The sequence below is a fragment of the Natrix helvetica genome (genome assembly GCF_964273705.1).
Source record: "Natrix helvetica genome assembly, chromosome: 9".
In the NCBI taxonomy this organism is placed as follows: Eukaryota; Metazoa; Chordata; class Lepidosauria; order Squamata; family Natricidae; genus Natrix; species Natrix helvetica.
The window spans coordinates 2,622,393-2,640,941 of NC_138560.1; the positions used below are offsets into that span (position 1 = coordinate 2,622,393).

The 18,549-nt window shown below is 51.2% G+C and overlaps 2 protein-coding genes across 2 annotated transcripts; one reads left to right on the forward strand and one right to left on the reverse strand.

Annotated features, from left to right (window-relative positions):
- Positions 1-403: 403 nt before the first annotated feature.
- GGN (gametogenetin) lies at positions 404-7,280 on the forward strand. Its single transcript, XM_081961488.1, has 4 exons — positions 404-449; positions 2,283-4,543; positions 5,800-5,999; positions 7,125-7,280. Exons 2-4 carry the CDS (start codon positions 2,297-2,299, stop codon positions 7,255-7,257), a joined length of 2,580 nt encoding a protein of 859 aa, XP_081817614.1. The 5' UTR covers positions 404-449; positions 2,283-2,296; the 3' UTR covers positions 7,258-7,280.
- Positions 7,281-8,656: 1,376 nt separating this feature from the next.
- Positions 8,657-18,404, reverse strand: PSMD8 (proteasome 26S subunit, non-ATPase 8; the record flags this gene model as incomplete). The annotated part of the gene is made up of 7 exons (XM_081961540.1): positions 8,657-9,002; positions 9,896-10,004; positions 10,897-10,997; positions 13,861-14,026; positions 14,856-14,958; positions 15,771-15,843; positions 18,237-18,404. The coding sequence occupies 7 exons, from the start codon at positions 18,402-18,404 to the stop codon at positions 8,865-8,867; spliced, it is 858 nt and encodes a 285-aa protein (XP_081817666.1). The 3' UTR covers positions 8,657-8,864.
- Between the last annotated feature and the right edge of the window lie 145 nt (positions 18,405-18,549).

The window sequence follows — 18,549 nt, forward strand, 5'->3', positions numbered from 1 at the left end:
CCTCCTCCTCCTCCTCCTCCTCTTCCTCCTCCTCCTCCTCTTCTTCTTCCTCCTCCTCTTCCTCTTCTTCCTTCTCCTTTTCTTCTTCTTCTTCTTCTTCCTCCTCCTCCTCTTATTCCTCCTCCTCTTCTTCTCCGCTGCAGCCTCTGGCCGCTCCAGGTGCCTCGAGCAGCTGCTCCGACTGCACACGCGAGCGTTTACCTAAGCGCGGCTACCGGCGCTGCGTAACCAAGGCGCACACGACTCAGCGCTTGCAAGACGCGGCCAGGGCGCTCTCCCCTGGCCGAGCGGCGCAAGGGAGCCCGGCCCGCCGCAAACGCCGCGAGGAGGAGGGGGGGGAATAGGTGGGTGGGGTTCGCAGGGGGCGGGGCGCCCGTTATATCCGTTGCGGCCCCGCCCACCCGTTCCATTTCCCCAGCTCCGTCCGGGAGCAGCCGCAAAGCCAGACGGTGAGAGGGAGGGGCGGGATTTGGGAGGAGGGGGCTAAAGCCTCCCCCCGTGTGTGTGTATCAAGCGTGGGGAAAGGGGCAGGGAAAGGAGAGGGTCAGCCCTCCAGGGGGCGGGATCAAGACAAATGTCCTCCCTTTCCCCCACCCGAAAAGGGGTGTGTCTGGGGGGTAGGGCAGGGGGGATATCATCTTCGGGCCCGGTTTTGTGACTCCTACTGAGAGGTCTAACCAACCGTTGAGAAGGGTCCTTCATCTCTGAATGGGGTCAGCATAACAGAATGACAAAGTGGGAAGGTCTTCTAGTCCAACCCCGTGCTGAAGCAGGAGACTCATACTGTTTCCGACAAATAGAGGTCCAGTCTCTTCTTAAAAACCTCAGTTGTTGAAGCATTCACAACTTTTAGAGGCAAGCAGTTCCACAGGTTGATTGTTCTCACTGTCAGGAAATTCTGTTCCCTTCCCCCTAAAGGTGGTCCCTATTGTTCTACTTGCCTTTTTTATGTGCCTTAGAACTGCTAGGTTGGCAGGAGCTGGGAGAAGTAATGAGTGCTCATGCCATTCGAACCGCCAAACCTTTCTGATTGACAATCCCAAATCAAGGGATTGGATCAGTTCCTATTCACATTCCCAAGTCCTAGGACCTTCCTGCAGAACTGGAACCCGGAACAGGAGCTAGTCTGGGTCCCTTACTTTCTTATTGTCAAAAGCCCCATCCATCCGAGCAAACTTAAGAATTGGGCAGACCTCACAAATGTATCTTGAATGCTGGTTTTGAAGCGAGCTAGAAACAGAATAACAGGGTTGGAAGGGACCTGGGAGGTCTTCTAGTCCAACCCCCCCACCCAAGCAGGGGACCCTATACACCATTCCAGACCAATGGTAGTCCAATCTCTTCTTGAAAGCCTCCAGTGATGGCACACCTGCAACGTCTGGTGGCAAGCTGTTCCAACGGTTGATTGTTCTCCATGTCAAGAAATTTCCTTATTAGGTTGCAAAAGGGGAGCAGGTGACCCCATGACGTCAGTTGCCAAGCATCTGAATTGTGATGACATCAGCATGGGAGATGCTGCAAAGGTCAAAGGTGTCATGTCATCCCCCACCACCACGCCCAGTCATCGTAGCATTCAATAAGCTCAGACGCTGAGCTTGTCAATCAGAAAAGGTCGGCAGTTCAGCGGTTCGAATCCCTAGCCCTGCGTAATGGAGTGAGCTCCCGTGACTTGTCCCAGCTTCCGCCAACCTAGCCGTTCGAAAGCATGTAAAAAATGCAAGTAGAAAAACAGGAACCACCTTTGGTGGGAAGGAAACAGCGTCCCGTGCACCTTCGGCGTTGAGTCATGCTGGCCACATGACCACAGAGACATCTTCGGACAGCGCTGGCTCTTCGGCTTTGAAACGGAGATGAGCACTGCCCCCTAGAGCCGGGAACGACTAGCACATACGTGTGAGGGGAACCTTTGCCTTTCATTGGTCATGAAATAAACTGTTGTCGGTCGATTGCTACCTGTATTCAGTGTTTCCCAATTCGGCAGCGTGAAGATGGGTAGACTTCAACTCCCAGAATTCCCCAGGTAGCTTAGCTGGCTGGGGAATTCTTGGAGTTGACATCCACCCATCATCAAGCTAACAAAATCGAGTGTATTCCCATGAACTGAATTCTTGTTTTGCTGGTATATTTTGCATGTATTTGGACGTCCTGGAATTCCAAACCCCTCCCCCTCTCTGCCCCGTCCCAAGTTCTACCTTGGGCCCCATTAGCCCACTCCTCCAAATCCCCCACTCCCCTGCAAAACCCCTCCTCCCGGTGTCTCACACCCACTTTTGTCTCTGCAGGATGACTGACTATAATGGGCAATATTCAATCCGAAGCCACCCAAGAATCAGAATCTGTCAAAGACGCGGTGGAGAAAACGCACCCGGACACGACCAAGTCCGAACGGGAGTTAAACCGAAGCAAACATGATTTGGGCAGCCGGCCCCCTGGTCCTCCGGTCCCTGAACATAAAGGGGTCAGCCAGACGCTGAGCAGCGAGCCAGGGGGAGGGGACCGGCAGACCGGAACGGCAGAGATGGGGAAGAACCATTCCAAAAAATCCAAGCTCAAGCTGTCCTCCATGTGGACCCAGAACCCGGTCAGTGGCGGGATGAAAGAGGCCAGCCTTTGCGACAAGGACCTGGGGACGGAGAAGTGGGGCTTGTCTTGTCTGAGCAGGGCTGATCTTCCCAGCGGACAGGGGCTCCCCGAGGACCCCAAAGGCCTGAAGATGGCGCTCAGGCCCCCTCCGCCAGCTGACCCCCAAGATTCGAGCGCCAAGAAGGCTCCAACCCGAGGGAAGGCCAAAGCAGAGAATGTCCACCTTGCTAAGAACGCGGGAGGAATGCTACTTCAGCCCGCCAAAGTAACCGAAATGAGCCCGGGAGGAGAGCCACCGAAGGTGGAAACTCAGGGGTGCTGGACTCAGCACATTAAAACGAGCAGTAAGGAAGGTGTGGAGAATGAGGAGCACCAACCAGAACTTCCGGCTTCCACCAAGAAACCGGTAGGGGGAGCAATACACAGCCTGGAGCTGCTGAAGACGGTTGAGGACAGCCTGGGAGGTCCAGGCTGTAGACCCCTCAATGAGAAGAATATCTTCAGGCCAGTACCTCCTGGCTCGGTTGCTCCGACGGGCACGAAGAAGGTCCCGCTGTCGTGGGGGACTGGCCAGAAGGAGAAGGAGCAGACCAGACATCCGGACAGTGCCCCTGGGAGCGACGGGGACTTTCGAGGGCCAGCTGGTGCTGCCCAACTGTCCATGGATTGGGAAAACCCTTCCAACAGCCCCTCGGAGAAGCTTCAGGGCCCCCCAGGAAGCCACGCCAAGGCGGAGGCAAACGCGGAAGCCGCAGGACCGGAAGCAGTCAATTACGAATCCATATACCAGGAATTTTTGGACAAAGGGGTGAACCTCTTCTACAGAGTGACCATCCAACCGGGACAGTGGCCACCCAGCATCATCAAACAGAAGCCCAGCGTCATTTCCTCCGGCATCTCCTACGCCGACGTCTTGAAGCAGTGCCCGCAGAAGAAGCCACCCGTCAGCCCCGCGCCCGTCCTGCCGAAAGCTTTGCAGCACCTCAGCCCCGCAGGCAAGAAGCTGCCATGCTTCAAGGGGCCAGAGAGGAACAATTCGGACGAGTTCTCTCCCCTCCGCCAGCTGTTCTTGGAGCACATTAAAAAAGTGGCCCCCAAGGAATCGGGCCCGGCCACTCCCACCCAACAGGTGGTCACCTTCTTTGAGGAACTGTCCACCAGCAACCCCAAGCGGGCCGAATGGCAGAGGCCCCGTCCCCCAACTCCATACCCCCAGCGCCGTAAAAGCCAAGGTAGAAAGCTGCCCAAATTTGGCACTGCCGTGTCCCAAGTGGTCGCCTTCCTGAGCAGCGACACGAAATGCGATTGGTTAGTGCATGACGAGAGCGAGATGTTACTGGACGAGGCGCCAGGGGCCGGAGAGGAAGCTGCGGCCAACTGCATCGATTTGCCCAGCCCTGGGGGCAAAGGGGCAGAAGCCGGCAGTGCCTCCCAACCAGTGACTACCCTCTTGTTGGAACAAGCCATGGGGCCGGAAATCAGCGGGAGTCCCCAGAGATCCTGCAGGAAGTCCCAAGATCTGGAAGAGGGGGCAAAGGAAAGGTCCCCCGTTAAGGGCCTCTTGTCCAGCGCTGCCCAGCATGCCATCACGCCACTGGTGGACGATCCACCCCCGGTGCAGTTCGTAAGTCCAAGTCAGCCTGCTTCCCAGGAGACCCTGGAGGTTTCTTCCATCTATCTCTGGGCCCCGGCCTGTGCTTTGTTGGAGCCCACGGTGGATCCGAAGCTGCCAGCTGCAACCCAAACCAGGCCCAAGGTCCGTAAGCAAAGCCTGGTAGTTCCCAAATCGAAGGAGAAACTCAAACCTTCAGGCCAGCAGAAAGGGAAACTGTTGAAGGGGAAAGGAGCAAAGCAGTGGCCCCGCACTTTCGGAATGAACTCCCAGCTGCGGTTAGACGGCGTCCCTCCTTTTCCGCCGTTCGAAAAGGTCGCAAGGCCGTTTTATTTCGGGGAAGCTTTGGTGAGTCCGGTTGATTTGGCCAGGCCTGGCTCCCTCCCCTGCCTCTATCCAATCCCCCGATCTACTTCTCTTTCTATCAAGAAAGTTTTAGACTGATCCTGGCCAGCTTCGGACCAGTTTGCGTGAACCGGTAGCCGAAATCGCGGGTGGCTCAGCCTACTCGCCCAGGGTCTACAACATCCCATTTAGGCCCCCCTTTTAGGCAAAGCGCACGCGCAGAAGGTAGAGCGCGCGCTCACATTCGTGAACCGGTAGGGAAGGTAAGCGATTACCACGCCTGACCCCGACTCTTTTCTAGTCTGAAAATATTTGGGACTTCCTTGGTCCCAGGTGAGGGACAGGGCAGCATGGATTCCTTCGCAGCATTCAGGGTAGCCCTCCTAGGGCATCCTGTAAAGGGGGGGGGAGGGAACCAGAGGCATCGTTTGTTAACCCCTCCCAAGAGGGTTGGTTCCCAAAGGTTCAACATCGTTCCTTGAACATTTAAAAGGGAGATTTATTTATTGAATATCTCCCCCTGCCCATCTCACCTAACCGATCCTGGGCAACCTGCCCAATTCAAAAGCATAGTAATGAGAAATAAAAAACAACCACATGATGAAGAGATTCATAAGGTTGTGGCCAGGGCAACATTAACGGGCCTTGAAAGGTGGCCTTTAAAAAAACAACAATTTTTAATTACAATTAGTAGGCTACATCATAACTTAAGGGATGGGGTGGCTCAATGGCTAAGACGCTGAGCATGTCGATCAAAAAGGCAGCTTGGCGGTTTGAATAGCGCCGTGCAACGGGGTGAGCTCCCGTTACTTATCCCAGCTTCTGCCAACCTAGCAGTTCGAAAGCACGTTAAAAAATGCAAGTGGAAAAATAGGAACCATCTTTGGTGGGAAGGTAAATCCCTTCGGTGTTTAGTCATGCCGGCCCCATGACCACAGAGACGTCTTCGTACAGCGCTGGCTCTTCGGCTTGGAAACGGAGAGTCGGGAACGACTAGCACATACGTGCGAGGGGAACCTTTACCTTATCATAACTTATAACTCTGTGTGATGCTTCTTAGCGATTCATCGGGGTTAAACAAAGCATGACAATGCAGCAGGTGGAACCCAATCACGTTTCTTTTTTTTAAAAGAAATTGTTAATTGTTTGAATACTTTCTTAAATAAGACAACAGACCTGAAGCTATACTGAACGTATCTCTTGTTAGCCGCTTGGAACAGGATAGAAACCAGCTCACCTGTAGCTCATTATGTGTCCAGGACCGCTCTCTTCCTCTGGACAAGCCCGCCAGCCTCGAGCAAGATGCCTCTTACCCCCAGCCCAGTGCTGAACGAGATCCGGAGGCCGACCGATCTCGGGCCCACCATTGGCCGGCGTTCCAGGTCGCCGATTCCTGTCCCAGGAGATGCTACTGCAAACATCAGGACCAGAGGAAGCTACCCAAGAATGTTCTGGCTTGGTGAGCAGGGATTGGGGTGGCCAGACGCAAATGGAAAACCTTTCTATCCAGGTAGTCCTCGACTTACAACAGTTCACTCAGCGACCGCTCAAAGTTATGACGGCACTGAAAAAAGGGGCGCATGACCGTTTTTCAGTTAAGATCTTTGTAGCATCCCCAAAATTCAGATGCTTGTCCTGTTTCATACTTGTGACCTGGGATGGGCTCATGTGATCACCTTTGGCGACCTTCTGACAAGCAAAGCCAATGGGGAAGCCGGGTTCACTTAATTGATTACTAAGCCACCGCAGTGATTCACTTAACAACTGTCTCACTTAGCAACACAAATTGTGGCCTCAGTTGTGGTTGTAAGTTGAGGACTACCTCCATAGTGCTTTACAATGTCAGCCTACTGCCCCCAGCAATCTGGTTCCTCAGTTTACCGACCTCAGAGGGATGGAAGGCTGAGTCTTGAGACGGTCAGGATCGAACTCCAGGCAATGGGCAGAGTTAAGATTGCAATACTGCATCCTAACCACTGCGCCACCTCAGCTCTAATATAAATTGAGTGATAAGTGTGTGCAAAGATACGGCATTCCTCGACTTGAGGCAGGCGGGCCTGTGCAGGGGATCTGTGACGAACCACAATCGGGACCCAAATTTCCGTTGCTAAACAAGGCGATCGTTAAGCGAGTCACGCCCGGTTTTCTGACCTTTACGCCATGGGCGTTAAGGGAACCACTTTTGTCAAGCGAGTGGTTAAGCTACATTGGATCACCCCATTGGCTTTGTCGGAAGCGGAGAACGATGAGGTCACCAGTGATGATCCCGTGACCTCGAACCACTACAACCGTTGTAAATGTATGGTTGCCATGTGCCCAAAATTTGATCACATGACCTGTGATGGTTGTCCATGCTAGGACAAGCTAGTTTTGAAAGTCCTGTTTAACTTTGAATGGTCACTAAACAAATGGTTGTAAGTGGAGGACTACCCGAATCAAGGCCTATGCCAACCCTGCCAGGTGTTCAGACTCATTTGCTAATCTTGCCAGGGTGAGTAAGAGCCTCCCCTGTTGGAAGTTGTGCTGCTAAGAGGGCAGAGCTTGCCATTCTTCACCCTTAGATGTTCCCTCTTCCCCCATCCAGGCTCAACCCGTCTGCTAACCACCTGACTGAACCTCCCTGGGTCGCCACAGCCATGCTGGCCGTCTCCTTGGTAGCCGGCACCAAGTTCTGCCTGGATTCTTACAAACAGCAACACGTGGCCAACGAGGACTGAACCATTAGCTGCAAGCTTCCTGCTCAATAAACCTTCTACAACACCAGGGGGGTTTGCTCGTACGTCCAACCTTGGCCACTTTAAGGCTTGTGGACTTCGATTCCCAGAACTCCCCAGCCTGCATGAAACCTTCCTCACCAGTGTCTGGTCTTCAGGTCCCAGAATTCCCCAGCCACAAGGAACCATTCCTCACCACTGTGTCTGGACTTCAGGTCCCAGAATTCCCCAGCCACAAGGAACCATTCCTCACCACTGTGTCTGGTCTTCAGGTCCCAGAATTCCCTAGCCACAAGGAACCATTCCTCACCACTGTCTCTGGACTTCAGGTCCCAGAATTCCCTAGCCACAAGGAACCATTCCTCACCACTGTCTCTGGACTTCAGGTCCCAGAATTCCCCAGCCAGCACAGACCATTCCTCACCGCTATAAGATGTCTGGACTTCAACTCCCAGAATTCCACAGCCAGCATGTTCATTAGTCTGCTGGCTGGAGAATTCTGGGAGTTGAAATCCATCTGTCCTCTTAAAGTTGCCAAGGTTGAGAAACCCTGACCTAGGGATACAAAGGGGCAGTGTGGATAGGAGACGCATGCTGGGACTACAGCTCCCAGACAGCCTTGCCAGAAGTCATGTGACCTGAACAGTGTTGAGATTTTAATTCAAGGCAGTTTGACAGCCCAGGTTGGAGAAGGCAGGGCTGCAGTTCCCTTTAGTCTCAGGTGTGAAGATCATGTGCTAGTCTGCCGCCTTCCAATTGTCATTTTGGGGTGTATGTGTGGGCTCACGCAACCCGTTACAACTGGAAAGTAGCTTGTCTGATCTGGGCTTATTTTAATATAAACCAGGGGTCTCCAACTTGGTAACTTTAACACTTGTGGACTTCGACTCCCAGAATTCCTCAGCTAGCCATGCTGGCTGGGGAATTTTGGGAGTTGGAAGTCCACAAGTTTTTTAAAAAATTGCCAAATTTAGAGACACCCCCCCCCCCCCCCCGGTAGGTAGACTCCAAGCCCAGTGCGTCTTATTTTACAAACTCTAGGGAAGCAAACCGTGGCATAATAAAAAGGGTGAATTGGCTTTAAGAGAATCATGCTTGTAGGAAAAAAACTGGCAAGCATGATCTCATTTAAATAATAATAATAATTACAATTCTTGGGAGAACTATTTAATTCGGTTCAGATCAGACAGCAGAGGGAATCCCTTTCTGGTCAAAACCAGGGGGATCTTGCACATATTCATGACCAAATAATATTTTTTTTACCTCTATAGAGGTAAAAAAAAGGAAGCCCTGCTCTTGATTTGGCAGTCAAAAAAAGCCCAAGGCCAATCAGCTTCTCTGTCCATGCTCAGAGGACCTCTCTCCACCTGGGGCCCAAGGAACAAAATGACTCCGAATGACATGTGGGCCACCTGGCTTATTGGCTTTACTCAAACAGAGACACTGACCTCATCCCAAGCCCCCACCAATGGCTCCCATCTTCCCCCTTTTAAGACAAAAGGCGGCCGGATCGATCGGAACCGGCGTGCACAGTCACGCACAAAAGGAAAAGAAAAAATATGGAGGAAAAAGCCACAGCCCACAGTCCCAGCCTGCAGCGAGGGGCGTGTTCAGACGATCATTTCCAACTGCCGGGCGTATTCGATGACTTGCTTGGCCAGCTCTGTGGAGGGGATGGTGGCGTCTTCCGGTTTCTGCTGCTGCCCCGTGAAGCAGTAGTGGTTGTTGGCACCCAGGAGCCACCCGCGCTGGAAAGGGAAGAGAAGCTGCGTGAGTGTGGGGGGGGGGGGGTCTGAGGGGTTGTGTGGATGAGCCCCAACAACGCGCCAACTGCAATTAAGCTCCCAGGAATATTCATTGCCCATGAGGAAGGGAGGGAGGGAGGGAGGAAAGGGTTGGGAGGATGGAAGGAAGGGAGGGAGGGAAGAAGAGGGAAGGAAAGGGTTGGCAGGCAGGCAGGAGGGAGACAGATAGGCGGAGGGAGGGAGGAAAGGGTTGGGAGGATGGAAGGAAGGGAGACAGATAGGCGGAGGGAGGGTCAAGGAAGGGAGGGGGAAGACAAGGGAAGGGAAGCAGGAAGAGGGAAAAGGAAGGAAGAAGGAAGGTAAGAGAAAGAAAGGGCAGAAGGGAGGAAGGCAGAGAGAGGGAGGGAGGGAGAAAGAGTCAGGAGAGGGAGGGGGAAGACAAGGCAAGACAAGGGAAGCAGGAGAGAAGGAAAAGGAAAGAAGGAAGGAAGGAAGGAAAAAGAAAGGATTGGCAGGCAGGAGAAAGAGAAGTGTTGGTAGGAAGGAAGAAAAAAAAGAGGAAGGGAGAAAATGAACTTTAAAAAAAAAACATTGCAAGATTGTCTATGCACTCTTTTTGTTGTTGAACTGGCCTTAAGAGGAAGGAAGGAAGGAAGGAAGGAAGGAAGGAAGGAAAGGGTTGGAAGGCAGGAGGAAGGGAGAGAGATAAACGGAGGGAGGGAGGGAATATGGAAGAGGGTTGGGGAGGGGGGGAGGGAGGGAGGATGTTCGCCACAGAGGAAGCCAAAGCTGCTCAAGAATCCCCGTGGCCACATTGTCAGCTCGAGAAGAGCATGGGAAGAGTTGGGCCGGAGTCCAACCGACTGGCCCAGCTTCCCCCCCACCCCACCCCTCACCTTCTTGGCGTAGTCGGACATCTTTTTGGGGGTGAAGAAGAGCATGCGGGTGGCCTCATTGAGCAGGATCTTCTCATAGGCCTTCTCGATGCAGCTGGCAATTTCGTCCCTGGGGAGGGGGTAGGAGAGGAGGGGGTCAAGGAGAACCCAGATCAGGGAAAGAAAAGCCCAGAAAAGGCTGGGGGGGGAGGGGGGGCTCTCCAGAGCTCCAAGGCCCAAGGGGGAGAGATGCTGGGCAGAGATGGATGGGGAAGGTCTTGACCAGAGTCCGTTGGAGCTGCATTTCTCAAAGGTGGTTTTAGTTCAGGGGTGTCCAAACTTGGGAACTTTAAGACTTGTGGACTTCAACTCCCAGAATTCCCCAGCCAGCATGGCTGGCTGGGGAATTCTGGGAGTTGAAGTCCACAAGTCTTAAAAGTTCCCAAGTTTGGACACCCCTGTTTTAGTTTAAGACCAGGATAAGATCTTGTCCAGCCACAATCAAACTCCATCCTGCTTAGTGTTGCCTTGTACACCTGATGGCAAACCTATGGCACGCCTGCTGGAGGCGGCACACGGAGACATTTCTCCAGGCACGCCAGCTGTTACCCATTGCTCTTCCGGGCTCCGGTGGGCACATGCTGCGTTGCCCAGGTGGTCTTCGCACGCATGGGAGTGCAGGAAACCGGGAGATCAGCTGCCTGGTGCGTGCATGCGTGCCGGCCAGCTGCAATTCATGCACACGTGCGTGGCAGGAACTGGAAGACCAGGTGACCTGGCACAAATGCGCACACCAGGAAACAACACCCCACCCCCACCCCCGAAAATCCAGTTGCCTCTTCAAAAAGCACCTTTGGGACAACTCTGACCTGGATGACTGAGAATCTTTATAGATTCAAGGACTACCTGTAGTAAGAATGGCCCCTCTTGTCTTGGAGAAGGCGCAATGCAGCCTTGAATCGATCAATCTCTCTCTCGCACCCCCCCCCCCATGTGCCCAAACTGAAAGGAGCAAAACACACCTGACAGTGTCCAGCAGGATGTCAATGAAAAAGGCGTAACTCTCGGCCGGAATGTTGCCTTTGGCCAGGAAGACTTTGTTGTAACTCCCTTCCATCAGGTACTGGAGAGAAAGGATAGGTTACGCAACCCGTCACAAAAACCACGACAAAGGGAGCATCCTTCAGATCCGTCTCACAAGCGGAGCGATGATAGGGGGGTCTGGAGGGGAGGGGGGAGGGGGTCTAGGCCAATTCGCTGCAGGACGTGAGTTACACAAATGCCGAAGAAACGGTGGGAGAGAATCGTTCAAGGAAAGGTGCCAAATTGACAGCGATCGAAATCGTTTCTTAAAAATTGTTTTGAATACTTCCACAATACTGAATTGTAGAATTGTCCCACAGGGAATTCTCCTGTGACGAGTTGGCTCCACCAAGTTGTCTCATTCTGGCGGAGAGGGGCACGCCCTGAATAGGTATAGGGCTGGGTTTTCTGTCATCTGCCCCCTTTGGAGATTTCTGTTACTATTTTATTGATTAAACCAAGTCACTCGTAAGGGACTCCGTGCAACTTACAACTGTTAAAAAAAAAATCCACTGTGTAATAAAAACCCACGCAGACACATCCCCCTGTGGCAGGAGCAAAATAATCAAATCAGCCACGTGATCGCGGGCCCCAGGCATACCGATACAGAATAATAGAGTTGGAAGGGACCTTGGAGGTCTTGTAGTCCAACCCCCTGCTTAGGCAGGAAACCCTACACCACTTAGACAAAGGGTTATCCAACATCATCTTAAAAACCTCCAGTGTTGGAGCATTCACAACTTCTGGAGGCAAGCTGTTCCACTGGTTAATTGTTCTCACTGTCAGGAAATTTCTCCCCACCTCTAGGTCAGTGATGGCGAACCTGTGGCACGCGTGCCATGCGGAGCCATTTGTCAGGGCACGTGAGGCACTGCCCTGTCAGCTGGCCAGCGTGCATGCATGCGCTGGCCAACTGAGTTCACCCTTTTTTAAAGCCATTTTTCGCCCTCCCCAGGCTCCAGAGGCTTTATAGGAGCAAGAGGAGGGCAAAAAGAGCCCCCCCCGCCCTCCCGGAGGCCCTCTGGAGGCCCTCATGAGCTTCCCTGAAGCCCCCGGAGCGCAAAAAACCAGCCCTACGGGCAAACGGAAGTTCGGGAACAAACTTCCTGTTTGCTCGGAGGGTCGTTTTGAGCACTCCGAAGGCTTCAGGGAAGCCTCTTGAAGGTCCCTGAAGCTCCGGGGGGGGGGGGGGGGGGAGGCTGTTTGCGCCCTCCCCATGCTCCTATAAAGCTCTGGAGCCTGGGGAGGGCAAAAAAAAGCATACAAAAATGGGGGGGGGGGTGTTGCCGCGCCTGTAGTGCACGCATTGCATTATGGGTGCGGCACGCCTGCACATGACCCCCCTGCGCTCCCCACACTTATGGCACGCGAGCCAAAAAAGGTTCGCCATCGCTGCTCTAGGTTGCCACTCTCCTTGATTAGTTTCCACCCATTGCTTCTTGTCCTGCCTTCAGGTGCTTTGAAAAATAGCTTGACTCCCTCTTCTTTGGGGCAACCCCTGAGATATTGGGACATTATCATGCCACCCTTAGGCTTTTTCTCTAGACTAATTCTCCAGGGACTCACTTCTCTACACTCAGTTCCATCAACCGTTCTTCATATGTTTTAGTCTCCAGGCCCCTAATCATCTTCATTGTTCTTCTCTGCTGATAAAACCATGGGTTTAGGGTAGTGGTGAAATGCGACAGTTTTTCCTTCCGGTTCTGTGGCCGTGGCTTGGTGGGTGTAGCTTGGTGAAGGGGGCATGTGACTGGGCGGGCGTGGTCATTAAAAAAAAAACTTTTTTAAAGCATCTCCCGAGCTGGAAGCTAAAAAAAGAGTTCCGACGATTGCTGATTGTTGCACAGCTGATCGTCTGAACTTTTTTTAATATTATATATATATATATATATATATATATATATATATATGTGTGTGTGTGTGTGTGTGTGTGTGTGTGTGTGTGTGTGTGTGTGTGTGTGGTGTGTGTGTGTTGTATTTGTGCTGATAAATAAATAAAGGCATACCAGGCATTGTAACACAAATACACACACACACACATGCATGCTGGTTTTGTTGTATTTGGGTCTTTTCCCGTGTAAGACTGTCTTTGCAACGTTTCAGCGAGATCTCACTCGCCACATCTCGCTGAAACGTTGGAAAGACAATCTCAATCTTACACGGGAAAAGACCCGAATACAACAAAACCAGCATACCTACACCCGTGAAAATCTACGAAAACACACACACATATATATATATATATATATATATATATATATATATATATATATATATATATATATATATATATATATATATATATATATTTGTATATATGTTTTCTGAGGTTTTCGCGGGTGTTTGTATGTACGTCTTTGGTTGCTCGGGTTTTCTCCCGCGTAGAATTGGAAGTATCTTCACGACGTTTCTCACGAGACTTCATCGAAACGTCGTGAAGATACTTCCAATTCTACGCAGGAGAAAACCCGAGCAACCAAAGACGTACATTTGTATACACACACACACACACACACACACACACACACACTTTTTAGCCTTTTTAAACTACCGGTTTGGGCGAATCAGTAGCATTTTTACTACTGGTTCGGGCAAACCGGCCCATACTGGTAGCATTTCAGCCCTGGTTTAGGGCTCTTTTGGAAAGCAACAGGGCCAGAGGAATCAGACAAAGAGTATCTCTCCCGTAAAAAATATGGTGAGATGTACGTTACAGAAACTCAAACTTCTGACCTCATCAAGCATCCGCATGTACCTATCCCAGGTCCTTGGGGGAAGATTCAATCAGTGGATAGAAAAATGCCAAATCCAGCCTAAACATCTGGCTGACTGTGCGACAAACCACAATTGCGGATTGTAAATAATCCACAGTTTAAAAAAACGGGATGGAAGGGAGCGGTTACCTGCTCGAGAGAAACCGGGTGCTTGATGTAGACGTTGGTCTGGATGTCCTTGGCCGGCAGGCGTTCCAACTCGGTGTGAAACTCGGCAACACGGTTTTGGGACAGCAGGAAGAGGAGGTTCAAACCCAGCAGCTGATGCTTGTAGGCCGATTCGGGCAATTCGTCTCTGAGGGAGGAGCAAGGAGAGATGGGGAACAGGTCAACAGGGGAGCGGGGAGGGCGAAGGGCCTGTGGGGAGGAAGCCTAAAACAAATAATGCATTGTCATGCTTTGTTTAACCCTGATGAATCTCTAAGAAGCATCACACAGAGTTATAAGTTACGATAAGGTAAAGGTTCGCACATATGTGCTAGTCGTTCCCGACTCTAGGGGGCGGTGCTCATCTCCGTTTCAAAGCCGAAGAGCCAGCGCTGTCCGAAGACGTCTCCGTGGCCATGTGGCCGGCATGACTCAACGCCGAAGGAGCACGGAACGCTGTTACCTTCCCACCAAAGGTGGTCCCTATTTTTCTACTCGCCTTTTTTAAAGTCCTTTCGAACTGCTAGGTTGGCAGAAGCTGGGACAAGTCACGGGAGTTCACCCCGTTACGCGGCGCTAGAGATTCAAACCGCTGAACTGCCGACCTTTTTGATTGACAAGCTCAGCGTCTTATCCACTGAGCCACCACGTCCCTCTGTAATCTAAGAAATCCTAGATTTCTACGCTGCTTTTATTCTGTACAACACAAAGCGGCGGACAAAATGTGGTTTTCTTTTTCACAGCAACCCCCGGGGAGATGGGCTGAGAGACAGGGAATGGCCCAAAGTCGCTCAACTGGCTTTCAAGCCTAAGGCAAGGCTAGAACGTATGGTAGCCGGGTTCTGAGCACCAGCAGCTTCACCCCCTACCCCAGACGGGTTATTTTTTTTTTGACAGTTTCCACAGCGTCCCACGGTTTCCAGGGTAGCGCGAGCAAAGACATCCCCTCAAAGCTCCCCAAAGGTCAACATATTTACTTGTAGTCAAAGTAGTAGCATTTGAGCTGGGCCATGTATCTTTCAAAAGAAGGGATGTCTTTCTTCAGGATGCTCCACTGGGCTCCGATTTCTAAAATATCTCCTAGAGAGGGAAGATAAGAAAGCGCAGGGCATGAAAAAAAAGAAGAAGACACAGCCACCAAGGACAGCAGAAGAGCACAGGCCCAACACCAGGGTGGATTTGATTTAAACCAGAGGTCTTCAAACTTGGCAACTTGAAGACTTGTGGACTTCAACTCCCAGAATTCTCCAGCTGGCTGGAGAATTCTGGGAGTTGAAGTCCACAAGTTGCCAAGTTTGGGGACCCCTGATTTAAATCACGATTTAAACCACCTAGTAAAAATGCTCGGTTTAATTTTAAATCGTAATTTTTAAAGAGCAATTGTCATCTCTGTCACGCAGCGGCTCCTCCTCTGATCCGCTGTTGACTCACCGACAGCCCCAGTCACTTTAATGGGATGGGCTGGTGATGTGGCAGGGACGCAACAAGGTGAAGGACCTGGCAGGTAGCAGGTCAGTGGATGCCCGAACAGGTGGATGCCCTGTCACTGCGTTAAAATTGTTCACACATTCCAGAGAGCTACTTCTGATCTTTGTCCGGCTGCCAGGAAAACTGGGAGACGGAACTCTTTTATCAAAATGTAACAATTAGTTAGTTTCGTTTTTATTTCCATTTATTATTTTTGTATTAAAGTTTGTTTATTAATTAGAATATGTTTCTGCAGAAAGTCTATTTCTTTTTCTTCGCACCTTAAAGAATATGCCTGTTGGAAACAGCCGCAGTCTAAGCCTCGTTTTAGTTCAGGGTGAAATAAATTTTCCCCTGACATGCCCGCCAATTCCAAAATTAGAAGGTATCCCATCTAGCTGAGCGCCTGCTTGAAAAATACTCACTTGCCAAAATAAGCTGCTGTTTAGTCAATTTTGTGCCGGTGGTGGGCAGGAAGTTCAGTTCAAGCAGAGCCAACTGAAAGGCAAGAAGAAAGGAGGAGAAATGACAGACAAGCCACGGTGGGGACAATCAAGCTCACCAAAGTGTATTACAATCTAACACCATCAATGCCATACATCTATGCCCCTGCAGCAAAGGTGAGGAACTGTGGGCCCTTTAAGGACTTGTGGACTTCAACTCCCAGGATTCCTGAGCCAGCCATGATGAATTCCTAAGACAGCCCTGCATGCTGGCTGAGGAATTCTGGGAGTTGAAGTCTACAAAGCCATGTGACGTGAATCTGGCTCGCCCACTCACTTTGTCCAATGAAAAGTCACAACAAAAGGTCGATCATGTGACCTCGGTACACAGCAACGGTTATAAATACGAACCAGTTGCTAAGCAAGTGAATTTTGACCACCTGATTACGAGGCTGCTAACAGAGGTCTATGAAAAAGGGTCATAAGCCACTCTTTTCAGTGCCGTCGTAACTTTGAATGGCCATTAAACGAACTGCTGTTAAGTCGAGGCCTGCCTGTACAAACAAACAAATAAATGGAAAGAAAGCAGAACCACTGGCACCTGTCAGAAACCGAGCCTCTAATTTCAGAGACAATCCACCCTTGTTGGTACAAACGATGGAAAAGGTGGGTCTGTAACTTTCAGCAACCAGAGATAAGCATTGGGCTGGAGGGAACAGTCTATTCTGTTTGGAGCATGTGACTCCACAGAGAAATTAATACAGGAAAAAACACCCAGCTGATTCATTCACCTCCTCCCTCCCCATCATGAAATGGCATTTATGTTTTATTTGTTTATTACTATAGCTTACATGCAGCTTCATTTCCATGGATTTTGGACCCCTTTCCAGTATTAATTCAAAGATCCAAAAGAAAATTCAGTTTAATAATAAAGTTACATTCACTCTTTGGGTGGTGGCTTTCCCCGAAATGTGTTTTTATGGCTCTGTATGGCAAATCTAGACAGCCTACTGAAAAGCAGAGATATCACCCTGCCAATAAAAGTGCTTATAGTCAAGGCTGTGGTTTTCCCAGTTGCAATGGATGACTGTGAAGGTTGGACCATAAGGAAGGCTGAGCGCCAAAGAATGGAGGCCTTTGAACTCTGGTGCTGGAGAAGACTCCTGCATTGAGTCCCTTGGACTGCAAGGCCATCCAACTGGTCAGTCCTAGAGGAGATCAACTCTGAGTGCTCTTTAGAAGGCCAGATCCTGAAGAGGAAACTCAAAGACTTTGGCCACCTAATGAGAAGGAAGAAGGACTCCCTGGAGAAGAGCCTCATGCTGGGAACGATGGAGGGCAAAAGAAGAAGGTGGAGAAGGAGGTGGCTGGATGGAGTCACCAAAGCAGCAGGCGTGAGCTTCAATGGACTCCAGGGGATGGTAGAGGACAGGAAGGCCTGGAGGAACGTTGTCCATGGTTGGACACGATTTCGCAACTAACAACAACAAAATGCTTTTTACCTTTTTGGTAGTGGCCCGACCTCTGGAATAATCCTCCCCAAGAGAAGATGGACCTCCCCCCAAACTCTTCTGGCCATTTGGAAAACTGTTGATCTGTTCCCCCCTCCCCCCCATTCTCAGTATTACAGGTCAGTTGAGGTGTGTGTGTGCGTGTCCCCTTTTTGGCTGCTCTGTTGCGATTTGGTATCTATTCATTGAAAGATTTATAAGGCTGCCCAAGTCGGCAACATTAACATATTTTAATGTTCCATGATTTCTTATCATTTTGGGTGTGTGTGTGTCGTGTGTGTGTGTGTGTGTGTTTCTAGTTTGTTTTCCCACGGTAAGCCCACTTGGCATGAGATTGCTTATGGTGGCCTTATTTCATTTATTAAACTTAGATGCCACACCTCCGGCCTCAAAAAGCAACAACCGGAAAGGTTTAAACCAAGGGCGTCCAAACTTGAGAACTTTTTAAGACTTGTGGACTTCAATTCCCAGAATTCCCCAAATAGTAGAAGTTCCCAAGTTTGGATGCCCCTGGTTTAAACAATAGCAACAATAACACCATTGCTCCTAACAAGAGTTCTGTGCCCCAGCTTCTCTCCCTCCCGTGCATCTGAATAGGTATCCACGGAACACAGTACAGGTAATCCTCGACTTACAACAGTTCGTTTAATGACCGTTTGAAGTCACAAGAGCACTGCAAAAAGGGACTTACGGCCGTTGCAGTGTCCCCACGATCATGTGATCAAAATCGAGATGCTGGGAAACTGACTCCTACCTATGACGGTCGAAGCGTCCCGGGGTCACGTGATCCCCTCTTGCGACTTTCTGACCAGCAAAGTCCAGTTTCTAGTCTCCCCCATCCCAAGTTTCCCCCACGGCGGTTTCTAGTCTCCCCCCACCCCGTTCCCTACGGCGGTTTCTAGTCTCCCCCCACCGCCCCCATTCCCCCTCCCTTCACCTTCAAGCGTCCCAGCAAGTCGCCGCATTTGCTCAAGCTCAGGTTCTTGCGGTTCCACTCGGCCCGCAGTTGCTCGTACATGCCCGCCGCTTCCTTCAGCCCCGCCGCGTCCGCCCCGTTCAGCACCGGGCCGCCGGCCGCCGCCATCATGGCCACCGCCGAAGCCATGAATCTGCACCCGGCGGGATTGTCGCGAAAAAAAATGGGGGGGCCTCCGCTCGACACCACGCTTTACGGCCGCCTGCCGTCAATCGAACGTCTCCCAGGGCAGCCGGCTCGCGCTTCGCCCCGATTGGCTGGAGGAATGTCTTCG